Source organism: Pezoporus flaviventris, unplaced genomic scaffold (genome assembly GCF_033815535.1).
Source record: "Pezoporus flaviventris isolate CSIRO_AGI_PZ_B2104156 unplaced genomic scaffold, CSIRO_AGI_Pfla_v1 ptg000072l, whole genome shotgun sequence".
NCBI lineage: Eukaryota > Metazoa > Chordata > Aves > Psittaciformes > Psittacidae > Pezoporus > Pezoporus flaviventris.
This window is the reverse complement of record NW_026892620.1, coordinates 8,465,917-8,492,488: the sequence shown is the minus strand read 5'-3', so window position 1 is coordinate 8,492,488 and position 26,572 is coordinate 8,465,917. Positions and strand designations below refer to the sequence as shown.

Sequence of the window (26,572 nt, the reverse complement as noted above, 5' to 3'; positions counted from 1 at the left end):
TCATTTTAATCCTTATGCTTTAACGTAAATCCTCATTGTCAGACCTTGTCATTCACCAACACTGTCTGAACAGATTTGTTTACCCAGACATAAAATCCCAGAAAATCAGAACTGTTAAATGCAAATTACATTTCAGTCCCCTTAATGAACAAGTAATATTGCTGGAGATATTGGACTCCAAACATATGTGGCCAGGATGAAAGGAAAAATGAATGAGAAATGGATAATCCCATTGTGAAAGGGAAATAAATATATTTCCGTATTTGTTATTAGTTAGGAACAATCTTTATTGTTTCTGTATAAATCAAGATTACAGAGGTCCCATCAGATAAACTGAAGTTTGCACTGTTAATATGAATAAAATACCTTATTTAATTAGAAAAAAATATTTATTTGTGTAGGAAAGCATGAGTGCACTGACATTAATTCATAGGAAAGCTCTATAAAATATTTTTAATATCATTATACATACAGTACTATTTATACTTATTTAACATTTTTCACAACATTCCATTGGTCTTTCACAAAGGGTTGCTATTTCCAGTTTAATCTCCAAAACCTCTAACAGCAAATATTAAATGAAAGCAAGGCAATATTACAAAAAAAAAAAAAAGTATAATTGAGGTTCTACTGCCTTTTTTGTTGTTGTTTTTTGTAACAAATGATATACGCAAGAAATTCATGAGTCATAGGAAGCAGATTATTGAGACCTACTTGTACCAGAAAATAGCAATTCATACTAAATATTTCAGCGGCTCTTTCATTTTTGCAATGTAACTAAGTATTACTCTGGAATAGTATTTAACCAGGGACCCACTGAAGAAATAGCAGATATTTTCCTACACTTTATTTTAGTGTACACACAAGCACTTGTGTTTGGGGTTTTTGTGCAAGAATCTAGTGAGATGAAGAGACAGAAAGAGAAGCAATGCATGGCTGGTTTTGGTTTTCTGAGATCATGTTTTCCTCAAATCCTCCCAGTGAGAAAGTCCTGTTCAGCTTGCAGACTGCAAGGCCTCATAATCTGTGGTATTAAACACAATTCAGAAATCTTAAAAGAATGTCCCGGGTTGCCAGCTGGGCTTAAACCATGACAGAGAAGCAGCTTGGAAACCTGACATTCATCCAGTGAGACAAGAAAATAATCACTCTACTTGAAGAACACTCTCTGAACCATTTCTAATTCAGAATTACAGACTCACTTCTTCTATCACTTGTATGAGAGCCATGCCGCTTTACTGGAGGTGCTCCCCGTTTGGTTTTTTTTGAGATTGAGGTTAACTTGGGTGACAACTTCAGTGTTTTTTGGTCTTCCCCCCACCTCTGCTATCCAAGAAAACTTGGAATACATGTAAGGAAAGCAAACTCTTACAAAGTTACATGACCCCAGGAGCTGGCCTTTAAGGAAATTGGTAGATTTTTACACTGATGATACAGGAAAGATCACAGAAAACTGTGAGAAGCAGTCACTCAACAAATCCTTTTGAGGGATCGCAGCACAGCCTTGCTTCTCTGGAACTGCTCTTGCTTTGAGACTGATTCCATCAAGAAAAAAATGACCGTCAGTCGTAAGTGGCAGACTCCTTTTATGCCGCCTAATGCTCCTAGAGGTAAAACACCAACCAAACATACAACAGCAGGAACAAAAACAAATGCCACACAAGAAAACCCAAACAAACCCACACCATTTATCCCAGCTAGATTACCCTGTCTCTCTCGTACACGTTATTCATCCAGGAATTTAACGAAGCAGAACTATACTCATAGCATCTATGACACAATGAGCAGAAACAGTTCAGCTCAACTTAATTCTTCACTAATAAGGAGTAAATCTTCCAGTTCTGAGTCTTTTGATGGCATGGTGGAGACAACAGAAGAGACTACCCCAGCTTCTCACTGGCACCATGAACTAAACCTACTGTTCACCTACAAAAAAAAATGAAAGTATTTTATAAATTTTCACAAAACCCACATGTTTACAAGGTTTTGGAGGAGATCAAATTTGGTTTGTGCTTTCGTGGAGACCTGCCCCTAAGTACCTCAAAACCACTGAAAGGTCTCTCAATCTCTAAATTTTATTAGAACACAAACCAGAATCAACAGCTTTAAAATATAAAAATGGAAAGCGAAATATAGAGTTTCATAAGAAATCTCCCATCCTATCTAGTGCATTTTTACAGTGACTTCATGATCTGTTTTTTCATCCAGCTTTGCCTTCAGTCCAGCACCCTCACCATGAGGAACTGGTTATGCATCTACCACCTCTACCTTTTTTAACCTGTTCAGGTAACAGGCTCTCCTTGCCTGTTTCTCACATCCTCTTTCACTCCCTACCTGCTGTACTCTCCAGTCCAGCATCATTTCCCAGCTGTTCATTTCAAGCTGTGCAGAGCAGCCAAGAGGAAATAAGACAGTCTCCTCGCTGCTGCCCAATCACATCTTAACTCTAACAGCAAAACACTTTTGTAAACTTAAATACAACGAATATGCTATCAGTCATATATAGCTTCCTTCACAAATTTACAGAAACATTCAGATTCTCTTTAGGCTAGCTATGAACTTAACAGAAGATACATTCTTCACCTCATAGCTACCAGGAAATAATACAGTCTATCATTTCTGGTTATATACACAGAAGTCTTCTAGCACCTTGAGCCAAAGCCACCAGCAACTTCATCAGCCACTACATGCATTTTGCAAAGCAGTGAGTCATACTGAAGATCCATGGCAGACCCAAATGTGTACTTTCTCCCAAGATGTGTAATATAAAACTGGCCAAAAAAAAAGGATCCCAAAACCTGAAAACCCAAACCAAGACATATTCCTCAAGTCTCCAGAGCCACAACACTTCCATGATGATTGTTCCTTCCTTCACTGTCCACCTGGCCAAAACCAGTTATACAAGCATCATTCCTTGTCAAGTCTGGGATCATCTCTTAATTTATTACAGATGCCCAATTACATTTATGAAGAAAATACCTGGGGCAAATTCCAGACCTGCCGATGGTGCCTTCCAGTGACCTAACAAGTGACATTCCTCTGAACAGGTATGGACATCTGCCCCTGAACTAGTGATGTTGAACTCCAGTCGAGATGGAGTGGGAAGAAAGAAGCAGCATTATGTATGATTTCCCTTAATCTGAAGGACAGGCCAAATATCCACCAAATGAATTATACCTAGCTTAATAGTTTACCTATCCATGCAAAGCATCTATCACATGCTCTTTGGAATGGTCCACCCCCAGAGACACTAATGCCTTTCCTCCCCAGGAATCAACTCCAGTCCCTGTCAGACTATTATGTTTGGACTACACGTAACGGTCTGACCTTGGCAGCCACACATTTGCTCTTATGTTGCATTAGGGCAGCCAACTATACTCTAAAAATGCAGCTATATGGGCACAACGATGTTTAAACTGTTTTGTTTTGCACCCTCAATATCAGCTGCTGACTTTTCTCACCACATGTGACAACTAGCATGTTTTAAACAGAAATCAAGTGCAATTTGTTTGTACTATCTGTACTATTTGTAGCACTATCTTTTTAGCCTCAGCAAAGACTGAGGTGCTACTGTGCAAGCCAGCATTCAGAAGCGCCAACAGGTATGCTCCTAAAGAACAAATTACACTTTCTGAGTATTAATATTAAACTCTCTTTAACTCTCTTAAATTTGCTGCACATTTATTACACCGACAATTTAAATGTTACTTGAAGCTGAAAGATTAGACATTGAAAAGCAGGAAATTTCCGTAGCAACTTTTGCCTGCGCCTGGTGATGCCAAAGTGACAGCACTGCTATTAGCACACATTACTGAGCAGCTGCAACAAGTGGAGCAAATTTTTACTCTGTTATAGTGTCCTAATAAGAGCCTTTGACTGAATATTTCACATTTAACTTCACAGCCTGGGGGCCTGAGCTTTCCAAGGCTGGGGCAAGACTGGCAAGCCAGGGCCGGCTGCACAGCCCCATGCTGACAGTGCAGGTCTAGACTGCGCAGACATCCCTTGGCTGCAGGCTGGCACACTTCATTTCAGAACACTGCTTGACTTGGCATAGCGTAAAAAAATGCTGTCTGTCCTGTTTTTGTTCTCTAACCCTCATGTGCTCCTACTTGGGCTGATGAGCAGACCGAGGGCTGCCCCTCTTTACTGTAACCACAGGTCTTGTGCCTCACATGTAGTACTGCAGGTAAAATGCTGCAAGGTTTAGTATCATAACGTATCTCCAGTGCATATTTCCATATACTTCAAAACCAACATGAAATACCTAACACTTTTACTATGCATCAGGATGTAAATTTATATAAATATCTAAATTATATAAATAAATTATAATATAAATTAGTTTTACCATCTAAGTGCAGCCAGAAAAAAAAACAACAATGAAACAAAACAAATGGAAAGGACATTACTGTTTCAGAAAGCTGTCCAAAATTAATCTACTCCCTTTTAAACCAAGCTCACTTTATAGCGGAAGTCCCTGTTTATTTTTCAGAGGCCTTTGATGTAATTCTCTATTTCTACCCTCAAACACAGCAGAAATATCTGACATAAATCTCATTCAGATTTGACACACAAACCCAAGCTCACTTTTCTACATACAGAGAGGAGGGGCATGTATTGGCCTTGATTATGCTTTATTAGGTTCTTCATTAAAATCTGTGTCAGTGGCACCGTCAAGTGGGTGAGACTTGGTTTTTCTAAGAAATTATTTTTAGCTGTATATAAAATGTGGTTTACCATAGAAGAAAGAGAAGGAAAAAGAAGGTAAAAGCTCCCATCACTCTGACTGATGCATTGTCAGCTGTGCGCTGCCACAAAACTCACCTGCCTTTTTTTTGGTGTGTATTTTGTGGATAAACCAGAAATCTGCTGCTCTATAATCGAAGTGTTGCTTCAGCTGTTTCCGCAGAACGTAGCAGAATGGGAAAGGAAGTGCAAGATACTGGAAAGTAGCTGAGCATTGACTTTGTTTCTAGTACATGGCCTGAAGATGCAGGGCCATTCCCTACCTAAGGTAACCATTTTCAGCCCTTACCACTATATTGTCAAAGCAACAGGGGGGGGTTTCATCAGGTGCTTCCCTGTTCCAACAGTAAGTAGAGAAGTAGCGGCAACTCACCTTACGTAGAAAGACTGACACACATGGCTCAGAAACTTATTCGCACCGTATGAATTGAGGTTTCTAAGATAAGTGCCCTGACTCACGTTCTGCAAGGTCATATACTACTCAGGGCACTTGATGCTGCAGACAGAAGTCTGAAGCTGGATGATGTGAATAAACAAACCAATAAAGATCACCCAGAAAGTTTGTAACTGAAAAAGGGCATGGATAAGTCTCCATAGCACCTGCAACTGCTTGGAAGTAGGACAGCTGGCCTTCATTTTTAGAACCAAGATCAGCAATTTTTTATTTTTTTTGGTACTTTACCAAAATTAAACAAAAAGTAACATTGAAATAAATAATTAAAAAAAAAACTATCAAACCCAAAACAAATGGATTAAAAGGTTTTCCATTCTTTAATACATTAAAGTGAGCAATGGCAGTTGAAAAACCCTTGGGTCACACCAAACCAAGCAAAATCAATAACTCAGAATTTAAATCCTTCATTTCTTGACAAACTAAATACTTAATTCAGTCAAACAACAAATACTTCATTTTGAAGACAAGTGCAATTTTATAATTTTGAAATTAAATTGACTGACCACTTGAAAAAAAGACTTGCTTCAATCTGGAAAAATAATAGTAACAGACATTGTAAAGTGATTATCTGAAAATAAAAAGCTTTCTTCAGATTTCTTCCAGGTTCACCCCTTTCTGCTACAAAGAGCAACATGGTTAAACTAACATGCCTATGGAGACTCTTTTTTTCTCTTCAAGTTCTACATTTTAGAATCAACAAGTTTGCAAAGAAATGTACCATTTAAAATAGCCCTGTCATACCAAATATCCCATCTAAAGCAGAGATATATAAATCTTTTCCACCTGAGTCAACAGGATCAGTTCTGTGCCTTCTCATTTCACCTACCAGCATAGTTCTGATGCATACAAAAGGACCCAAAACCTACACGACCTTGTCAAAAATATATGCCCTGTTTGGAAACACAGAAACACCAGGGAAGCAGAGTATTACTACCATATTCAAATTCTCATAAAAGCAGAATCTACAGCCTTCCCATTGGGAAAGTGTCATGTGCTCAGAGAGGACAAGTATCCTCTACTGAATTTCTCTGGCTGCCTCCTGAAACCATCAGAAGTTCAGCCCTAATCCAAAGAAAGCCAAAGTTAGTTTCTAATTTTTGCCAAAAAGGCACCACAAGTTGCCTATTTCTACTTTGCATTTATTTCTAGAACATAGTTTGTTTTGAATAGTTTGATGTAAATATTTTAAAGGCCACACAGTTAATTAACTGAAATTATTATTCAAGTTCAAAGCAAATACAGGCTGCTTCCATTATATCCAGATTAACAAAATCGTGGTATTTACAAGCTTTTGCATATGTCCTGTTGATTGCAACGTTCTGTAGGCTCTAATGAATACGTTATTCTGGAACACTAGCAGCATGAAGAAGGTGAGGATGGCCCTGAGGGCAAAACCCAGAAGTCCCAGTCAGGAGGGGAGTGGGGGGTCAGGCTCCACTTCGGAGCACACTGGCTGGATCCAGAGCCACCTCCAGGCATGTTCCTGGAGGAGGACGAGCACTGGCCTTATATTGCTAAGTCACAATAAAAAGACTGCTCCCAGCAACTTTCCAGTCAGATTCTAAACACAGGAGATGAGCATCAACCCCACTTTACAGATAGCAAAACAGAAACACAAAGAGAAGTGATGGTTTGTCCAAAGCAGCAATAAACAGGAGGTTTCCTGCATGCTAGTCCAGGATGTAGATGCCCCTACCAGGCTATACAAAAGGACTTAATATAACTGGAAAAGACATAATTAACAACTGGGTAGACAGAAACCACTATTTACAAGCATGTCAGAGGCCAATTATTACCCTGAGTTTTACATTAAATTGAGTGCATTTGTTTGAGTAAAACTCAAGCCCACTGCTGAGGCAAATTAAGGATTTTAATAGAGGAATTTTAAGTGGGGGAAGTGAAGGCAAGGGGAAAAGGCTTGCCACTATTAATAAAATAAACAGATGTCAGTGCAAATAGACATCACTTATTAGAAGCATTCTATCCATGAAGGAGAATAACAGCATATAAAATCTCTCTTCAGTGGTTCAATATTTAGTGATGAATGCAACTAGAAAGGGGAAAAAAAAGTCAAGAAAGAAATCCTTGTCAACATTTTCCAAACCATTCAAAACAAAATAATCTGCTTTAAAATTATATTTTGGACAATTGATGCTAATTACTGGTTATTCATTGTTCAGAATAAATAATTACCTCCTTTGGAAAGTCACAAAGCATTTTAATGGAAGCATTTGTACACTTTTCTTAAACTCCCAAGACATTTAAAGCTGAGTAAACTGGAAATTAGTATGAAGATTACCTTAAATAGTGTTGGGACACCTGCAAAAATCTAAAATGTTGAAGTTCTCAAAATCTCTGAAATAGCTAAATATTAGTAAATGCTTCAGGTTTCTTCCACAGAAATGTCTGTACTCTACTCATGTTGAAAGAAGATAAATGCTGGTGATGAGAGCTAAAATTAAGATAATTGTAAATTTTTTTATCAATACAAGCAGAAGGTAAAAAACTGCAGGTAAAAGTTGGGGAATTTTAAACTTCAAAATCTACTTATTCTGCCATAAAAACACTTCTTTAGAAATCCAACTTCTCTGTGAGAGAAGAATCCAGTTTCCTCCTCAGCTCTGCTGAGAGCTGGAGACTCTGGGAAGCTGACCTGACACCACAGTGCAAAGGAAGGCTCCCAATGGTTCAGGCTCACAGCTCCTGTCCAGGCACTGGAGACTGGGAAGTTTCTAAGCAGCAAAGTGCTTGGTTTTGGGACTTACAGTACTACTGTGGGTCTCAGTTCTCCTTAGGCCTGCCATGCAACTCAGGAACCAGAAGCAACCTCCTTCTAGAGCAGACATTATGGCTAGAGTCATTAAGAGCTCTAGAGCATACATCTAATGTAATCCCCTTAGGCTCCCTTCACTGCTAGTGGAGCCATCTATTTCAGGATGCCACAGGTTATAGCATAGAAATAAATATTTTTCATTAACTGCATGACAACCAAAATATGAAACTCTAAGTTGCTCAAGCTTTGGTGTCTACATAACAAGAATTTGCATTTGACCAGGTGAATCTCATCCCAAGAATCTAGAGAAGCTCCGTGGCCACCAATTCATTGGCTTTGTTTTCCCTGGAATTTCAGTGGAATCAAAATATCCCAGGAAAATATTCGGATTCAATGGTAAATGACAACAAATAATCAGTGATGTAACAGGTGACTGCAATGAAACCCCTCTGAGAAATGTTGTGAGTCATCTGAATCCAGTCAATATCAAAACCCTTTGAAATGATGTCCTGAAGATTGAACATTTTCAAAGCTGGCATTAGCAGAAAATATTTTCCTACTAGAGAGAACAGGAAAATTATCTCAGTAACTCTGTTTCTTTTCAAAGAACTTAAGATGACTACCTTGAAGTCATAAGTCTAAGAAAACCCATGGTAACAGTTAAACCTTCCCTGAATGACACACATGAAGTGGAACAGACCCTCTACTTCTGTGACAACCACCTGCAGCATTTCAGAAGAGAATTTACTTCCCTGTCCTACTTAATATGTCTTATGCAGTCCCTTGAAGAAACAAGTTTATGAGATCCTTCAACAGCAACAAGTAGACTGTATAAAGAACTACTGTGGCAATGCATTTTGAAAAAAGCTTTCCAGCTCGAATTACGCGGAAATTAATGTTCCTGTCATGAAATACTTTTTAGGATAAAGCCCAGAACAAAGCTTTCTTCAAGAAAAATTAAAAAGAAGGGGAAAAACAATACCAGATTTACTCAGGCAGGAACAACTAGCAGCCTGGCAGTCAATGGAGATTCAGGTTAAAGGCTTTTTTGTCTGGACCAAAGCAAGAAGCAAGTCATACTTAAAATGTCTACATGGCACAAAAGTGCTTGAGCCACAGAGCTGCTTGTTATACCCTGAGGTTCAACAAAATAATAACTCTCCAGCCTCAAGACACTTTTCCAACAGAAATTTTAACAAAACTATCCTGTTCTGATGGAAGCTTGGCATTTGGCCAAACCTGACAGGACAGTAAAACAGTTTCAGTTAAAATCAAAGTTATCAGTCTAACAACCTCTACCAGAGGGTCAGAACAAACGCAGCTCATCTACCTAGAAAGAACGGCTACTGAACACACGTGACAATTTCACTTTACTTGCTCACCCTAAAATATTTGGTAAATTCTTTTCTCCCTCTCCTGACAGTGATACACAGTCCTAAAGAACTACTTCACCTTTTTGTTTTTCAGTTATTTTCTTAGAAAAAGCAATTGTAGTTACAAGCAAAAAGAACAAAGCAAAATGCAACTGAACTTAGCACAACCGGAGGTCACTTGAGCAAGTCACAGAATAATATTATCCAGCTCTTCTAACGAATCTTTTACTCATCAGGGCAGTTTCACTTCTGCTACAGCAGCAACAGACAATCTCAAATTCAGTACACACACGTGTACCATTCCACCCTCTCCAGTAGAGGTGAAGCCTACTTACTGCTGTCATCATCTCTGTGTCATTATGTGCAAACACAAAGTGACACAAGCCCTTATGAAATTTATGTTTAGTAGAGCTGCTGAAAGGAAATCCTATTTAATTTGTTAAAACATACTCTTCAATCATTTTGCTGTACCAAACTCATCTCTGCTTCCTTATAAGGATGACTGAAACCTTCTAACCTACACAGCTCTTGATGTTAAACCTAGCATGTTGCTGTGTCTCCATACCTGACGCTTGGTATATTCGCTAACATGTGATAGTGCAGCTCCTCTAAGAACGTAAGCTAGAAGACCAATGCAATGGTCCAGAAATTTGGCAATCCAGAAATTTGTCTGGTTGCCAAACATAACTCATTTTAGTAAGCATACAATAAAAGTTCCACCAACAGTATGATTTTAGTTATATTTTAAATCAATTCTGATTCTTTATGAGGAAAATACTAGCTTGAGCACCACTGTAATTTTTAAGCTTCCATTCAAATGAAACCTTCCAGCATTTTTTCCTAATAGGCCATTGCAGTTTAATGAGTCCATAGTTATCTTTCCTTATATTCAAAGTGAACATAAACATGAAGACCGAGGATTTTTGATTCAACTTTAACATATAGAAAGACAAGTATTTGCAGAGATGGTTTTATTCTTCAGAAAAACAAAATTACCTCTGTCATTAATTGCAGCTGAAAATATTTCTGTTCTTGTTTCAAAACTCTGAACTATGAAACCTCATATCCACAAGATTACTTACATTTGTTATAAATATTTTTCCTGTGGCCAACCAACTGACTGTATTTTATTATCCCTTTAGAGAACTGAAACTAATTCCAACTATCTGTCTTTGTAGCAGAAATCTGTAAAAAAATAAATCACTGAAGTACACTGGGGATACAGGGATAGACCTGAAGTTCAGAGCTGTTTTGCTGCATTTCTATTTTGTTCATCTTTAAATATCTCTCCACCTATGGCAAAGCCTGACTTTGCCACCAGCTCCACTCCACTCCACTGATGGAAATTACATAATTGGTGTCAGGTAGCTGGTTCTCACGAGCCGACTGTTATCCCCTTTGGTTGTGTTTTAATACATGAAACTGCAGAACCATGGCAGATATGAAGCATTCCAGAGCCAACAAAAAAGTTAAAGTCTGAATAATTAATGTTATAGTACTTTGTATACCTACCATAGTTTGTTGGGTTTTTTTTTTGACAGAACAAAATATGTATAGCTTACTTGTTTGTTGGGGTTCTCCCCAATACAATACTGCCTAGTGAGGGTGTGTCTGCCAAAACAGGATTTGACTGGAAATGCTGTTCTGACAAAAGAGAAAATACAGCACACTTTGCAGTGAAAAACTCCACAAACCTAAATGTCGGTTTGTTTTCCCAGATGACAGTACAGTCATTTTCTCAACAGCTTTGTTTAATAAGTTGTTGGCATTACTGCTACTCTGATTTCCAAGCTGAAGCTCTCAAGCAGCCAGAGCAATTTCCAATGCACTGCTATGTCTTTCTGTTAGGAGATGCTTACGAAGCAGACCACTTCTGCTCTATTTTGGTGGTTTGGATGGTCTCCTGGTGTGGGCCTAAGACAACATGCCTGCCAGCCATCTAAGCTTTGTTACAGCACAGGCAAGGATAACTACGACCTTGCCTATATCAGAGAGTCCTATCTTTTTCTTCAAAAGTCCAGGTGCTCATGGAAGCACCAGCACCACTGCACATACTTGCCATAGGAGTCACATAAATATCCAGAACAACCTTAATATGTAAAATTATAGCTGACCTACATGTGCTATGTATCCGTAGCTGCATCTTGTTTCTCAGATAGTCAAAACAACTTCTTCTTGCCCTTCTACTGGAGATTTAGTGGGAATTTATTTTTTTTTCTAATTTAATTTGCTTGGGCAACACGTAGTTACCCAAGTGGCATATAAAGCACTACACTATCTGTTTCACTGCTTCCACTGGAGAAAGCAGTGAGATACTGTGCTAATTGATTTTACTGTAATGACTGACTTCAGCCTTACATCCACAGTGCAGAAGGGTGACAGCATAAATCCCTGTGACTCTGAATAACAAGACTGAGAAACTACATGTTGGGATGGTTGGAAAACAATGCTGTTCCCTTTCAAAAGCATCTCTGCTGAGGTTTACAGGAAAAGATGGTGGCAAAGCACTTTCAGTGCTATAGAAATTCATATTTCTCTTTCCCCTGTGGGAATGCAAATAAGAAAATGTCTATCTTGCTCCAAAGACAGAGTCTGAATGACCCCAACAAAGAAAATCTATTCAATTTTCTCATCTTCCCCTGAAATAGAAGCTTAGATAACAGAAAGTAAATAGACAAACTAACAATATTCAGAATTAGCTCACTGATCAATTGCCTCACAATCATTTAAAAAAAACACTGATCCAGTGTCTCCCTACAAAGAGAAAATAAATGTAACTAGCTACAAACTCATGTGGAAAGCCTAATTATATACAGCATGCAGAAAGACCAAGGTCCAATTTATCATGAAAATGTTCTCTGAAAACAAGGCACACAAAACCAAAAACAACAACAACAACAACAAAAACTGGCATTTCAACAGTTGTCCACTAACAACACTTTTCTGTTTCCATGGCAGTAGACGGTAGAATCCAAAATTGTGTCATTTTCTTGTTACTTACTTAAAAAAAAAAAACAACCAACAACCAAACAAAACCTTCACAGGAATAAAAACTCAACCCAATAACCGAATGGAGGCATTCAGGACTCACAGAGCTGTCAACATATTAGAGCCACTGTGTGAGACATTGTCAATACTACAGCAGAAGTGAAGAAACATTTTTTTCACCTCCTACAGAGCTATGACATATCCCTAGAAAGAACTCGTTATGCCACAATCTATTGGACTCATAATAAGAGTTGTGCCATTAGTCCTCCAGTGTCACATTTGAACTGCTCTGGAAAATAAGTGTATACACCCAAATTATTCCTATGCACGCATCTACCTGGAAACCAACTGGAACACTATTATACATAAAACTATTACACAATTAAAAACTAGCTGCATCTCTTATAAACAGAGTAAACAGACTAAAAATAATTAGCTAATATTAAAGACAGTTCCCAAGTCAGGTCTTGTCTGTAGTAATCTCTGTCATCCTTAATACGATTAGCAGCAACAAAAATACCTAAAAAGAAGGAAGACCTTTTTACTGCTTCAGGCTCCAAATGTGGCTGGTTTCCCTACTGTAATTAGGAACTGACGTTAACCACACTAGTTATATAAGTAAGAAGCCTAAATTCAAAGATACTGCTCCAAACAACCCCAATTATGTCCTAGATAGATACTAGTATCAGGAGAGAAATAATTAAAAAGTTTGAAAGTACACTGCCTTTACAAGTCCATTTAATCTAGAAGTACTTATGTTTCTAGTCAGGTTGCTCAGGTGTATTCACCTTATGCTCTCCACACCTTTACATGACTTAATTTCTTAAAGTTTATGCAAAATTTGCAGTTAATGCTTTTGGAATAAAAGCATCAGCAATTTTCCAGCAATGCATCGCAATGCAATCCCTGCTTAACTACTTAATACTCCACCCTTACACTACTTATACCTAAACACTCGTTGGCAAAAAGTAGAAAACAGGCTTATTTTCCTTACATCCCTCCCTATATTTAAAACAAATGCCAACTGCTAAAACCAAAATACCAATCCTGTGTGAAGTTGGTAACAAGCTGACAAAATTACAGTGAAGAACCAATAAGCATAAGCATTTTTTAAGGTAAGATTCACTATGTTCCTCACACTTGTTCCACTTCGGCTGCTTAAACCACGAGGTTTTTAGCTGCTATTATTGGAGTGCTGCAAGTGCAGAGTTTTAGTAATTCAGAGCCTGAATTTTTGACTACATTATCCGTAACAAACTTTGAATATGACCTGCCCACTGACACCCAATGACCTAGAAAGCTACACCAGTAATTTAACAGAAATATTTGCTTATGCCACTGGTTTATTTCAACCGTTGCATTTGCAACATAAAACCCACCCATTCATTTCAACCATTACATGTGCAACAAAAAAACAAGGGTGATTGATTGATTAAATTGCACTGAGTATGCTAAGCTGCCCTGAGATGGCTATTGGCTTGATCTAGCCACTTTGTCATCACAAAACCAAGACACAAATGTGTACTCACACCTTAGTTTAACTACAACCAGATTATTCAGGCTTAACTTACACTGATTTTAGCAGCTTTTAACTGTATGGAAAACCTGATGGGTCTTTGTTTCTCTCTTGTCAATGGAGACACACTTTTGAGACAAAAAAAATGTCTGAGAGTGTTGATAATAAGTAGAGAAATAAACAGAATGGCTAATGGGAACGACTTTGGTTTTCTTTCTTTCTGTGTCATTTGGAGTTAATTGTCTACAGTCATATTCACTGTTTCCCAAGAAATATGGCTGCTTCCTAGTAATGTTCAGGGTTTTCTAAATGCCATAATTTAGGTAAACAGCAACCACCTACTCATTTTGACTTATTTACATGCATAACTCATTTGCTCATTTTATATTGAACTCACAACAGAATACTTTTTATATAGAGAATTAGATAAAAATTTTACAAAGATTTCCACAATCATGGGCACTACATCAAAAGATGTGGTTTTGGGGTAGTAACATCACAACCTCATAGCTGTTTAGCACATACAAGCTACTTACTTAGACAACAGAATTTAATGACTAAATTTACATCTACAAAATGCTAAATTTCTTAATTGTACACAAACTGCTTTACTGCTGGAATTCAAAATGTTTTATCTTTCTTAGGTATTGCCAAAAAAATAAACAAAACAAAACAAAAAAAAAAACAAAAAAAACCCACCAAAACCTGGAGCAAGTATCTCACTTGATTTAGCAAAAGTCTATGGTCACAAGAACTAGAATGACAATTATTTTTACTTTGCCAGAAGACTAAAATATAACGGGAAGCAATAATGAAATGGGATTTACAAATCTAATGCCTGGAAGAGTTCAGCCATAAACTAATCTCTGCATAAAACCATCTTCAGAGGGGGAAAAAAAAAAAAAAAAAATGTTAAAACAAAGGGTAAAAAAGGTTCACAGAGTTTAGATCTTTATTTAAAGAAGCCAAAACTATGCTAGTATGGAAGTTAAGACTACGGTCTTAATTTTTTAGTATTTATTGAAAAAGGTTTAAATAATCTGTGCACCAGACTGCTTGGAGTTTGTGCTAAGCACAAAACTTGAATACCAAGAAAAAGCCCTTCAGATGAGAAAATAGCTTGCTCTGTAGTGAGAAACAAAGATGATGAGGTATATTCACTATTAATAATTTTCCAATGAGTTCCTTAGGTGGAACATATATATTTTTAAGTCCTTAAAACATACACAAGATAAGTTAAATAATATTTGCTAAAAACAACAAAGGTTTACATGTCATAGTTTACAGACTACTTGCGTCAGCAGGGATCAATCTCTCAACTTTTTAACCCCAGGAATAATTTTCTACTAAAAAAAATTCCTAAAGTATCCTGTGGTATTTTACAATTAGTCCTACTTCTTGGCACAGCCGTGATCTAAGGTAATTGACAAAATAATGAAAAGGAACTAATTCATTATTAATTTTTTGTGTGCTCCTACATAAGAAAAGGAATAGACAACCATACTTAGGTCTTCATCCCGTACCCATACCTCTGTTTGCTTAAGGGCAAGTTTGTGCAGTCTTCAGGAATGATGACAAAGTAATACTCCTAGGTACAAGGCTGGAGGTGGACACAAGTGGAGCCTTGTTAAAATTCAAAAAGCTTTAGCAAAGCCATTCCTTCCATGCAAGCTTCTTTCCAGTGTCATAGAAAGAGATTCCATAGTTGATAGAATCTTGGTTTTGTTGGTGTAAATAACACAGTTTAAAATGCTGTTTGGAACAAAATATTACTCATTTCATATGTGTCTGTTCTGATAACAAAGAAGGAACTGTTCCTTATTGCACAGCAAGAAAAGTGAAGGAGGAAAATAGAGCAATGAAGTTTAAGAGTACATTTATTTCGTAGTCACTGGTATACAGATTACAGTACCAAATTTTTCAACTCATCAGAATTTCATATGAAGAGATACAAACCACTAATTAACGTAGAGGAATTCAAGTCTCAGTTATACATAAACTACACAGATGAAAATGAGAGGAGCATCTGTTTAAACTGGAATATTCACAATGCATAAAGCAGCAAGTGTGTGAACAACTGAACGCTCAGTAAGCGGTGTAAGATTTTGGATCAGTTAGGAACTACAGTCCATGAACTAGAGAGTCTAGGTTACAAGGAAGTCTAGTTGGAGAAAAACATTACTTCATCAAATTTATGAACGTACCAATTTGCTATGAGACTTCTTAAAAACAAAACAGAGAAGGAATAATCACAGATTAAACCCCAAATAAATTTAAAAAAAAATAAAATACCTACTTTATTTACACTCTAAAAAACAGACTGTTCTTTCTGAATTACCAATAAACTTCACACACCTTGTTCTACCCACAAAAATTAAGTCTGCTGTATGAAAAACTCTGTTACACATTTGGAAAGAAAATATAAGTATTTACTGAAATAGACTTCTTGTTGGAGAAGTACTCACTGTTTCATTAGAGAATATACATTTTTATACAAGAGCACTAACATGATCTGTATGTCACAGATATGTAATGTTTTCATACAGGTAGGTTTATGTAAACTATAAATTTAGTACTTAGAATCACAGAAGGCTTAAATAAATAGCTACCTTTCAAAGACAGCCTTCTTTCACACTACAGAATACTACAGTAAAAGCATAGTAATTTTAGTAAAAAAAAAAACATCCATTGCTCTAGTTTTATACAGTAAGTAAGGAAAACAGTCTCTCTAAAACACTTAGAGACTAAAAATTCTCATCAAAACCAAACCAGAAATACCTGCATTAAGGAAGACACTGCTAGTAGCTCCCACCTCTAGGCTCATAGTTCCACAAGAATCTCTAATGTAAAGAAACCTGCTGACCTTTTCTTAAGCTTGACATATCTGTTGTTGCTGAGTGATACTGAAATTCAGTAACAAAAATGCCTTGAGGCTGCAAAAATGTCTTTTGATTAGGACATAAAATTCCACTCAAGTTGGAATGAAACATTAAAAAATGGAGACTAACGTAAAAAAATATTCCTTAATTTCTCTCTTTTGCCTTTTTTTTTTCTTACTTTAGAACAAAACCCAACCCAGCACTGGAACTAGATGCTTTATGGGGCCAGACTTCAGAGTAGCAAAGCAGGAGCAGCAACACCTGCACTCAACATATGGGATACATCTTGGAATTTGCAAAATAAAGCAGAAAGTGCAGGCTTTGCAATAGAAATGATAATTAAGAAGCAATTCTTATTTTTGCCTTTAAAAAATATTTCTACAGAGAGAAAAATACTGTGTGCTTGTATTTCATAATACTGAATTATTCTGACATGAAATAAAATGCTTGATTTTGTATTTTAAATAAATCCTGAGTTCCATCATCCATTTACACTGATTACTGTCAATCAGCAGTTCAATCTTGGTTCAATTTTCAGCAGTTTTATAGCACAGGAACTCCAGTGCCTTTCAAAAGTTCTATACCTGGGCAAGCATTTGAATCAAGACCACAGATTTAATAAAATTGTTTAGTTACATCTTAGAGATTATACTTTATATCCTAGAGAAAAGATATACTTCACATTCCTATTTCAGTCAGCATTCTCTAGTTTCGCTTATGAAAATCTTACTGACCAACCAATATCATGTTTATTAGTTTTTTCTCGCCATTTTACAAAATTGCAACCTGGGATCCTGAAAACCTTGAGGAAACAAAGGTTTCTGTAATTTTTTTCAACATAGTTCATCTATTTAAATTTTTTATTAACATTTTGCCATTTACTTCTTTCAATCTTATATTAGCTTTACACCAGAATTCTCCATCTTCTTCGGGAATATACTTACTTACAGAAATGTAGATTTAAGTAATGTCACCTATTTCTGGAGATACTGAAATCATGTATAGTTTGTAACACAGAATCAGAACCTGAGAATCCTGGACTCGACTCTTGCCCATCTCTAACTTGATGTAGTTGTATCTTCCTATATCATGGCACCAAAAGCAGCAAGTTTCTTTCTTTGCAGCAGGAAAGGGTGTATTCTCTCATTCTCAGGCCCACAGGAAAATATATTGGAAGATCTAAACTTAAGCTCATCAAGTTATCTGATTTATCTAACCGAAATGAAAAACTAAACCCCTAATGTACAGAAATGTTATAGTCTCCAATGCAATTAGAGCAGGTTGCTAATTTTAGATCATAATAAAGACATTCAGAGCTTTACTAATTTTCTCATCTTTCTCTACCATAGAATGCAGTATCATATATTCATTCTCTTTTCACACCATTCAGTGTATGGCAGAACATAGGATCTCAATTAGCACTAACTCTTGGGAACAAAAATGTACCAGTTTCAAGGGGTTTCAGAAAAAGCTGATAGCACAGTAAGAGTACATGCCATTGGGGTTTATCTTCCTATCACTAATATTTGCCTGAGGTAGAAAGGAACTTACATATGACCACGCAAGACAGGCCTCCACTTACTCATTCTGAAAAATGGGTATCCACAGTTGTGTATCTTTAAATTTCTACATTATGCTTACATTCTAAATCAAAAGATTTTAACAGCAAATTTTTCTGTAAGAATCTTTTTGAGTGTTAGCTCCATATTAAAATTAATTACTGCTCCTTATAAGCTACTGACTTCAAAATTCATTATTTTAAGCACTCATTTTAGTTTAATTCAAAGTAACAGCCTGAAATACCCTAAAAAAATTACATCCATTAAAAGATTATATATTATTAAAAGACAGAATTCTGTCTTTAAATACAGCATAAAAACTTGACATTGCCTATAACATTTCTATTGCTACATCACCATGAATCAGAAGCCAACTGTAATCTCCCTTAGTATCTCTATTAACCAGATAATTTAGTTCTACAATACGTTTAATAGATACAATAACTGATACACCTTACAAAAAATATCACTGTATGTGGACAGAATCTGCCTGAACTTTGGGGATCCAGTAAGATCACTTGAGACGTAAGAGTTCATTTGCTAATGAGTTAGATCACCAATTACCTAGTGAAGACAGTGTAAAGCTATGTTTGTATAGCCCTCATGGCTCGGTATTAGGGTCAGAGTTTTTTAATCTCTTTATCGATGATCTGGATGAGGGCATTAGCTGCACCTTCAATGAATTTGCAGACACCACCAAGTTGGGTGGAGTGTTGATCTGCTGAAGGATAGGAAGGCTCTGCAGAGGGATCTGGACAGACTGGATCAATGGGCTGTGGCCAGCGGTACAAGATTCAACAAGGCAAAGTGCTGCAACCTGCATTTGAGCTGCAACAACCCCATGCAACGATACAGGCTTGGGACAGAGTGGCTGGAAAGCTGCTTGGCAGAAAAGGACCTGGGGGTGCTGACTGATGACTACTGAACAGGCACCCAAGAAGGCCAACAGCATCCTGGCTTGTATCAGAGTAGCCAGCAGGACTATGGAAATGATCTTCACCCTGTACTCGGCACTGGTGAGACTGCACCTCAAATACTGTGTTCAGTTCTGGGCCCCTCACTACAAGAGAGATATTGAGGTGCTGGCGTGGGTCCAGTGAGCTGGGAGCTGGTGAACAGTCTGGAGCACAAGTGTGATGAGGAATGGCTGAGGGAACTGGGGTTGTTTAGTCTGGAGCAGAGAAGGCTCAGGGGGGACATTATCACTTTCTACAACTACCTGAAAGGAGGCTGCAGTGAGTTGGGTGTCAAGTCTCTTCTCCCAGTTAAGAAGTGATATAGGTCAGGAGGTAATATCCTCAAGTTGCACCAGGGGAGGTTTACATTTGATATTAGAAAAAATTACTCACAGAGAGGGTGCTCAGGCACTGGAACAGGCTGCCCAGGGCAGTGGTGGAATCACCATCCCTGGAAGTGTTCAAAAACCATGTCGATGAGGCCCTCAGTGACATGGTTTACTGCTGGACTTAGCAGTCCTGGAGTAAAGGTTGACCTTGATGATCTTAAATGTCTTTTCCAATCTAGTTGATTCAATGATTCTATATAGGAAAAATGAAATTTGGGTTCCTTCAATTTCACATATCTTCCAGATATGCAAACTTCCTGAGGTAAATTAATGTAAACCGTTGCTTATCAGGAAGAAAGAATTCACCAAAAACCCTGAACAACACACTACTTGGTAGACAAAACAAGCAAGTAATTCCAGCCAAGACAGCTGTTAAGCCTTTGAGAAATTTCAAAGAAATTTTAACTTGCAACTAGTACCAAATATAGAATATTTAGAAAATACAAGTTAAAATACCTACTGCTCTCTGAAGTTATCTGATCTCTGATTTCTACTTTTAGCACAATATTTTAAGGTATACAATGGCTGTAGTTAAGTTTTTCTGCTCACTTTAGATTAAAATAGAAGATATTCTGAAATAACATTGGTATAGCACTACGTATACATTAAATGCCCACTATTTTATCACCCATGCTTGAAATATTTCTAAAAATCAATAGTCCCAAAATTATGTCACTGTTTTAAAGTTATTTTTTCCCCATTTCCTCTCAAAACCATCTACTTTATTACTTTTAGAGCCACTAAGACCAGTTCAGCGAATTATATTCCATCCATTATTACATTTCTTTTTAAAGCTTCCCTTCAGCAAGCACAGGGTCTGTATGAAATAGTGAATGCATGGGAAAGAAAACTTGACACTGAATCTAGAAAACCATATGTTCAAAAATAATTTTTCAATATGCTTAGAATGTTTTATATAAGATACAGCATATTTACACATTTTCTATTTGTGATGATCATGCAGTCCTTTGAACAGATTAGCAGCAATGAAGGAAATATTTTGAAAGATTAACATTTCCTGTATGCACTGTTAAGACTGGGTTTATAGTTCCAAAAAGGTTGTGGGTTAAACAATTTTATCTGAAGACAAGCAATGGAGAATAAGCAACTTCAGTTCAACGTCCAGAAAAATAGAAGATGGTCTTACACCTGGGCAATGCAAAAGCTGTGGGCTTTAGTGAGCTGCCAAGAAGAATTAATTCTGAGGACAGTCACAAAGGAAAAAAGCACAGCTATGGGTTTGGGTCCACTGAAACTCTGAACAAGACAGATCATTCAGGACTGGAGCTAACTGACTGGGATTCAATGCAGTTTCTTAGGCTTCAGGAAATGAGGCATGTACACCCGCGTGCACAGATCTCCATTTCAGTTCCACTTAGACCATTCCACAAGTAGGGGAACTAAAAACTACTTAAGGCACAGAATTATCTTACATCTGAGATTATGGGCCACTCCCATGTCTGCCACAAAACATTAGCCAATAAACTGAGGAGTTTTCCAAAAATGCTTTCTTTGGAGAATTAAATTACCTTCGTAGATGTAAAAAAATCCAATCAGTGCATTTTCTGAACATGCTCCCTAGGTCTTCTCTTTCTCATAAATATTAATGTACAAAATCAGAGGCCAAGTCATTCCAAAATTCATACACTATGTATAAATCTAGAAGTCTTAATGTGGTATTAGCACACAGAAACGGTAAACATCACACTTGGTTTTTAATACATTTAAATGTTGAGTATTTTCCAGTAGAACACTCCCAAGGGACCTAATTAACCAAATGATGATTTTTCAGATTAGCAAAGAAGCTAGATATGTAGAGGAAAATACAGGCTAAGAAGTTTGAATATGCACTAGTGATAAGCATATGTTTTAATCTCTGCTCAGTGTAGTTGCATGATGAGAAGAACTGACATTTATTTTCTTCTTTTTACGGGGTGGCCCCGGGTTATATAAGGTTATTTCACATGAAGACTCAAAATCTCATCTGTCAATTCTCCCATTTGTGATTATATTAACATAAATTAAACCATTATAACTGAACAACCTCTAAGCCAGGAGAGGATGATTCATAATTAATTGATGTCTGGCATCAGTGTCAGGAAAGATCTTGGCTTTATGGCTAGCTGGAAATTAATGACAGTTATTTCTTTATCAGATGACAGGTAGAATAAAATAAAGATGAAAGAAATTTGAAGTATCAAAATACTAAACAATACAAATCAGAGCTGCCCAGTAAATGAAAATGGTTTCATTCACCCAATAGCAAATCAGATAAGTCTCCCACAGAAATCACTCTGACAATCTGATTCATTAACCAAAGTTTTAGAAAAACTGTTTAAAACTACTATTCTATCTGCCATTGAACCAATACATAAGCAATGACAAATACTACCCTTTACCCTGAGTGAGCTCATGGATGTATCTTTAATGCTACCCTTTCAAAATGTTAAGTCTCCTAAAACACAGTCCTACTGATATTTTAGTATGCCCCTAAAGGAAGGACCATGAACAGAAAATTAGTCACAATGACAGAAAGCTTTTATATTCAGTTGAGGATACATATGACTTTAGCACGTTATTCCTTGTAATTTCATTTTTTCACAAATAAATCACACTGAATGTGAACAGTACTAACAGGCATTTTTAAGAGTTTAAAAATGAAAAATATTTTTAGAAGTTTGCTAACATGTTGGTAACTGTTCATAGACTGTGTATATCTATCACATTAATGTACACATGTATGTGCAAGAGTAAGTGATTTTCATTTAAAAAGCAGTATCATTAGTTTTTGCTGCTTCACTATTTCAGACATTAAGACACTTATTTTTCCTATGTAAGAACAAAGTAAAACACTTTTTTATTTAATAAGAAATACAGTCTAGCTTTTACTGCTGTACATAACAAATATTTTACATATACTTCTACTCTTCTATTGAATTATACAAGAATGCTATGGATGGTTTGTCAGATCTCGATTAGCTCATTTTTCATAATGCTCTCATGACACTTTATATCATTTACACAAGGTTTATTTGTCAAAATCCCATAGCACCTTTCTGACAACAGATGTTTTGAAATGCTTCCTATTTTGCTTGGCAAAGGCTTATTTTAATGGGTTTTACAGTATGATTTCAGTGAAGAATTCAGTGTTGATTTAACTCAGTTTCAGAAAAATAAGATTCATAAATGTTCATTCTGTAACTCATATAAGGCACTTTTAAAGCAACCAGCCTTATAAAATGTAGGTTTTTTTCCAAATAATCATTCACTCTAAATTATTCCGCGTAAGTCCTTTATGTAATGACTTCTGCTTGTTTCTTTGTTTTTCCCTCCTAAATAGCATGCAACTTTGAATCCACAGGTACTTTATGTACCACTTTACTCATCAGGAATATACGCAGCAAAAGATACAATGGATTTTTCTTTCAGCAGGAATTCTTATGGATGAGCATAATTCTGAGACCTTAATGTAAATCAATGGATAAATTATCACAATGTCTCCATTTGAAGGATTCTTCAAATAACAAACTTGGGGGTCTAGTGCTGCAGACTGCACAAGTAAATAGCCCTTTTCCTGATTATTCTTACTGAAATCACGTGTAGCAGTGGTATGGGTTAACAGCTGAGATATATTTTAATCTAGTTTTCTTATTCAAGAATGTCACAAAGTGCTTTACGAAAAATGAATGAATGAGGAAGGCTGAGTTCATGAGTCTCTTTAAAGCCTCTTCCTACCTAAGAAAATGTTTGGCATTTTGGTCCTGTGAGACAGTCATCTCCTCCTCAAACCATTATATAGTCAAATACAGAGTTTTTCCCCAAATAAGGCTGCACAGGTGGTCGAGAACAATTGTTCAGTTAGCAAATCCCCCTCAACTAGTTTTCACGAATAAGTATCACATGTGTAAATTCACTATCATAAACCAAGTACTCTATTACCTGTTTGAGCACACATGCAGACTGTCTAAAAAGAAGCCACCATAGGTTTTTGCCACTGATATTTTCTCACTCGTCTTCCCTATACCACAGTACTACCTAAGAATGGCAAGATTTGGCTTGCACTAGGAGTTACAAGAAACAATCCTTACAGCAATAAAGTCATGTAAAAATAAAATTGCATGGAATTTGTCATTTATGCTATTTCATGTGTAAAGCATGGCAAAAAGCAGGATCAATCAGGACAGATCACTGATTATGCTTCTTAAAATTATCTTCTGACCAAACCTGGAGAGTAGCTATAGTATACATACCAAACTACAACACATGGTGGCATTCTTCAGTGTAACAGGGTTGCTTGTACTTCACCACTGACTTGTAGGTATTAGCCAGGTTTTGAGTGATACTTAACTATTTCACTCTTCATCATACAATCCCTTTGTTCCAAAACTACTTGTTTCCTGAGGATGAGTACAAGATAAGTCACCAATATTTCTGAACGCTGTTAAATATCGAGTTCAATACCACAAAATAAAAAAAAGAAAAAATAAAAATAGAGAAGTCACTGCAGTATCATTTAACTCCTTTTATTTCTAGGGTTCTAATACAAAGTGCTAGGTAAAATGCAGTCACCATGGTACTAGTTTAAGCCATCTCCGATGACTACCAGCCATCTACACCAAAGAACTGCCTGCTAAACTTGTGGGTGTTTATGAAGAGGGCCTTGACCTGGGCATTCACAGGGATGACAAGCAGCTCTCCTACTGCTGCCGGCTGTGCCGGTGACTAGGGAGTCACCGGAACCCTGCACCATGGCCAGGCTGCACCTGCTAAAGAGAAGCGGGCAAGCGACAGTCCCCAGGCGCCGAGCACTTAAAAACCCTTCCACACTGTGAGCTCTTTGTCCTTTAAACAGAAACACTGGCGAGACGGGGACACACGGGCAGAGCTCCCGCCACGCCGCCTCCCTGAGCCGGCGGTCTCTCTACCCCGGCGCCCGCCTGCCGCGATCACCACCCAAGCCCCGGGGCGGGGCGGCAGCGCAGTCACCAGGCAGGCGGGCGGTCCCGACCGACGGCCGTGCCCCCAGAGCCCTACGCCCGCCGGCAGGGACCGCGAGCCGCCCGCCGGGAGGAGCAGCGGTTACCGCCTCCCGCCGCGGCGGCGCCCGGCCCGGCCCGGCCCGGCCCGGGAAGTTTCTAGCCACAGGTTGCCCTCTCCCGCCCGCCTCCCCCGGACCCCGCGGGCGGGCCCGGCCACAGGGACGCACCTTGGCGCCGCAACCGCCGCTTCTTGAGCCCGAAGATGCGGACCTTGGAGAAAATGTCCACCAGGTTGCCATTGCAGAGCCCGCGGTTCTTGCTAGGGCTATTCCGCCTCCTGCTGGCCGAGGGCCGGTCCCAGTGCTGCTCCCTCGCCTGCCGCTTCTGCCGGATCAAGCCGCTGGCGATGGCCGCTGCCATGGCTGCTTGCCGGCTCGCCCACGGGCAGCGGGGAGGGCGGCGGCGGGGCTCAGCCCCGGCGGGGACCCATCCCCGGGGGCGCGGGCGAGCGGGAGCCTTCTCCGGGCCGAGGCGCGGCTACAGCGGGTCACTCCCGCCCTGCGGCCCGCAGGAGCTGCCGCCGCCAACGCGGGTCACCGCATGGGTGCCGCTCCCGCCGTGTCCCGGCGCAGGACCACCTGCTTGGGTGGCGGGTGTCCGCGGGCTGGCTGGTGGCGCCGAGCAAAGCGGGACGAGCGGGACTCGGGGCAGAGCCGCGCCCGGTCAGGGCGGGTCGGGCCGGGTCGGGTCGAGCCCGACCGGCAGCGTCGCCTCCCGGGGTTGCCCCTCAGCCCCGCGCCGCCGCCTGCTCGCCTGGCGCTGCCATCGCCGCGGCCGGGGCGGCTACCGCCGCCTGTTCCAGGCTCCCGCCTGATGATTGCCAAGTGCTTCAGAAATCAGCATCTGGAGAGAGCAATCTTCTTCTCCGGGGAGAGCTGTAATCACGGCTCTTCAGTCCCACCCCGCTCCAGCCTCCCCTACACACGCACGCACACACACAGAAATGCACGCACCGCTGGAGCTTATTTTGTCCTCCCCAAGGCGAGGGGCGGCGAGGGTGCCAGGGGTGGAGGAGGGACGGGGGACAGGCAGGAGAATAAAGCAAAGGGGGGCGAGGGGCGGAGGAAAGAGGTGCTGCTGAAGCGGTTCTCTGGTGGGAAGCAGCGGGTTCCCGGCGGATCCGCCGAAAGCTGCCTCTGCTCTCTCTCAGCTTTCGGGATTGATTCGTACTGGGCTCCCGCCCTGCGGCTCACGGCCCTCCCCGGCCATGCTTCTTCGCACCAGCTCCCTGCCGCCTTTGCCGCCGAGCCTGCGGTGATGCCAGAACCTGCCCCCGTTCCCGAGCGGGGAAGCTGTGGGGCAGAAGAGGGAGGGCGATGGGGAACCCGCCCGTCTGCCCTTCCTCGCCCCACGCCTCGGTACCGGTCGGGGCATGTAGGTGTAGTCCGGCGGGAGAGGGGTTCCTGCTGCATGCGGAGGTGTTAAGAGCCCTGAGGAGCACTCACACGTACGAGGCGGAGGGTACTTTCCACCCAAACCAAGACGCGATCTTTGGGAAGAGAAGGTTATTGCACCAGTACACTTTTACCTCGGAATGCTAACTGGTTTCCGAGGTTTCAGAACCACCAAAAGAATTCCACTACCAAAAGGGCACCCACAAACAGCCGCAGTAGATAGATTTATCTATCACCAACACTTTACTGTGAGGGTGGTGAGGCACGGGAACAGGTTACCCGGAGAATCTGGGAATGCTCCACCCCTGGAAGTGTTCAAGGCTAGTTGGATGCGGCTTTGGAGCATTTGACTAAGCCCCAGCCAAGCTCGCTAGACACAGAATGCCTAAGGAGTCTCTGCCCCAAGAAGTCTCTGCCCCCAAGGAGTCCGCAATATGCTGCAGATAATAAATACCATATAAAATATGATATTCCATCTCTTTCCGTTCATCTTTTCTGTTGGG

At 39.3% G+C, this 26,572-nt stretch overlaps 1 protein-coding gene across 8 annotated transcripts in view; it reads right to left on the bottom strand.

Annotated features, from left to right (window-relative positions):
- Window positions 1-26,572, bottom strand: part of FGF14 (fibroblast growth factor 14) — a 401,018-nt gene that overhangs the window by 114,377 nt on the left and 260,069 nt on the right. The window contains exon 1 of one of the 8 annotated variants that reach the window (XM_061472820.1): window positions 24,843-25,627. The exons of 6 other annotated variants lie outside the window; for them this stretch is intronic. In XM_061472820.1, coding sequence (XP_061328804.1) covers window positions 24,843-25,035 — 193 coding nt within the window. In that variant the 5' untranslated portion in view covers window positions 25,036-25,627. Of the gene's footprint in view, window positions 1-24,842; window positions 25,628-26,572 lie in introns of those variants that run through there. One more of the 8 variants, XM_061472818.1, reaches the window with a different exon arrangement.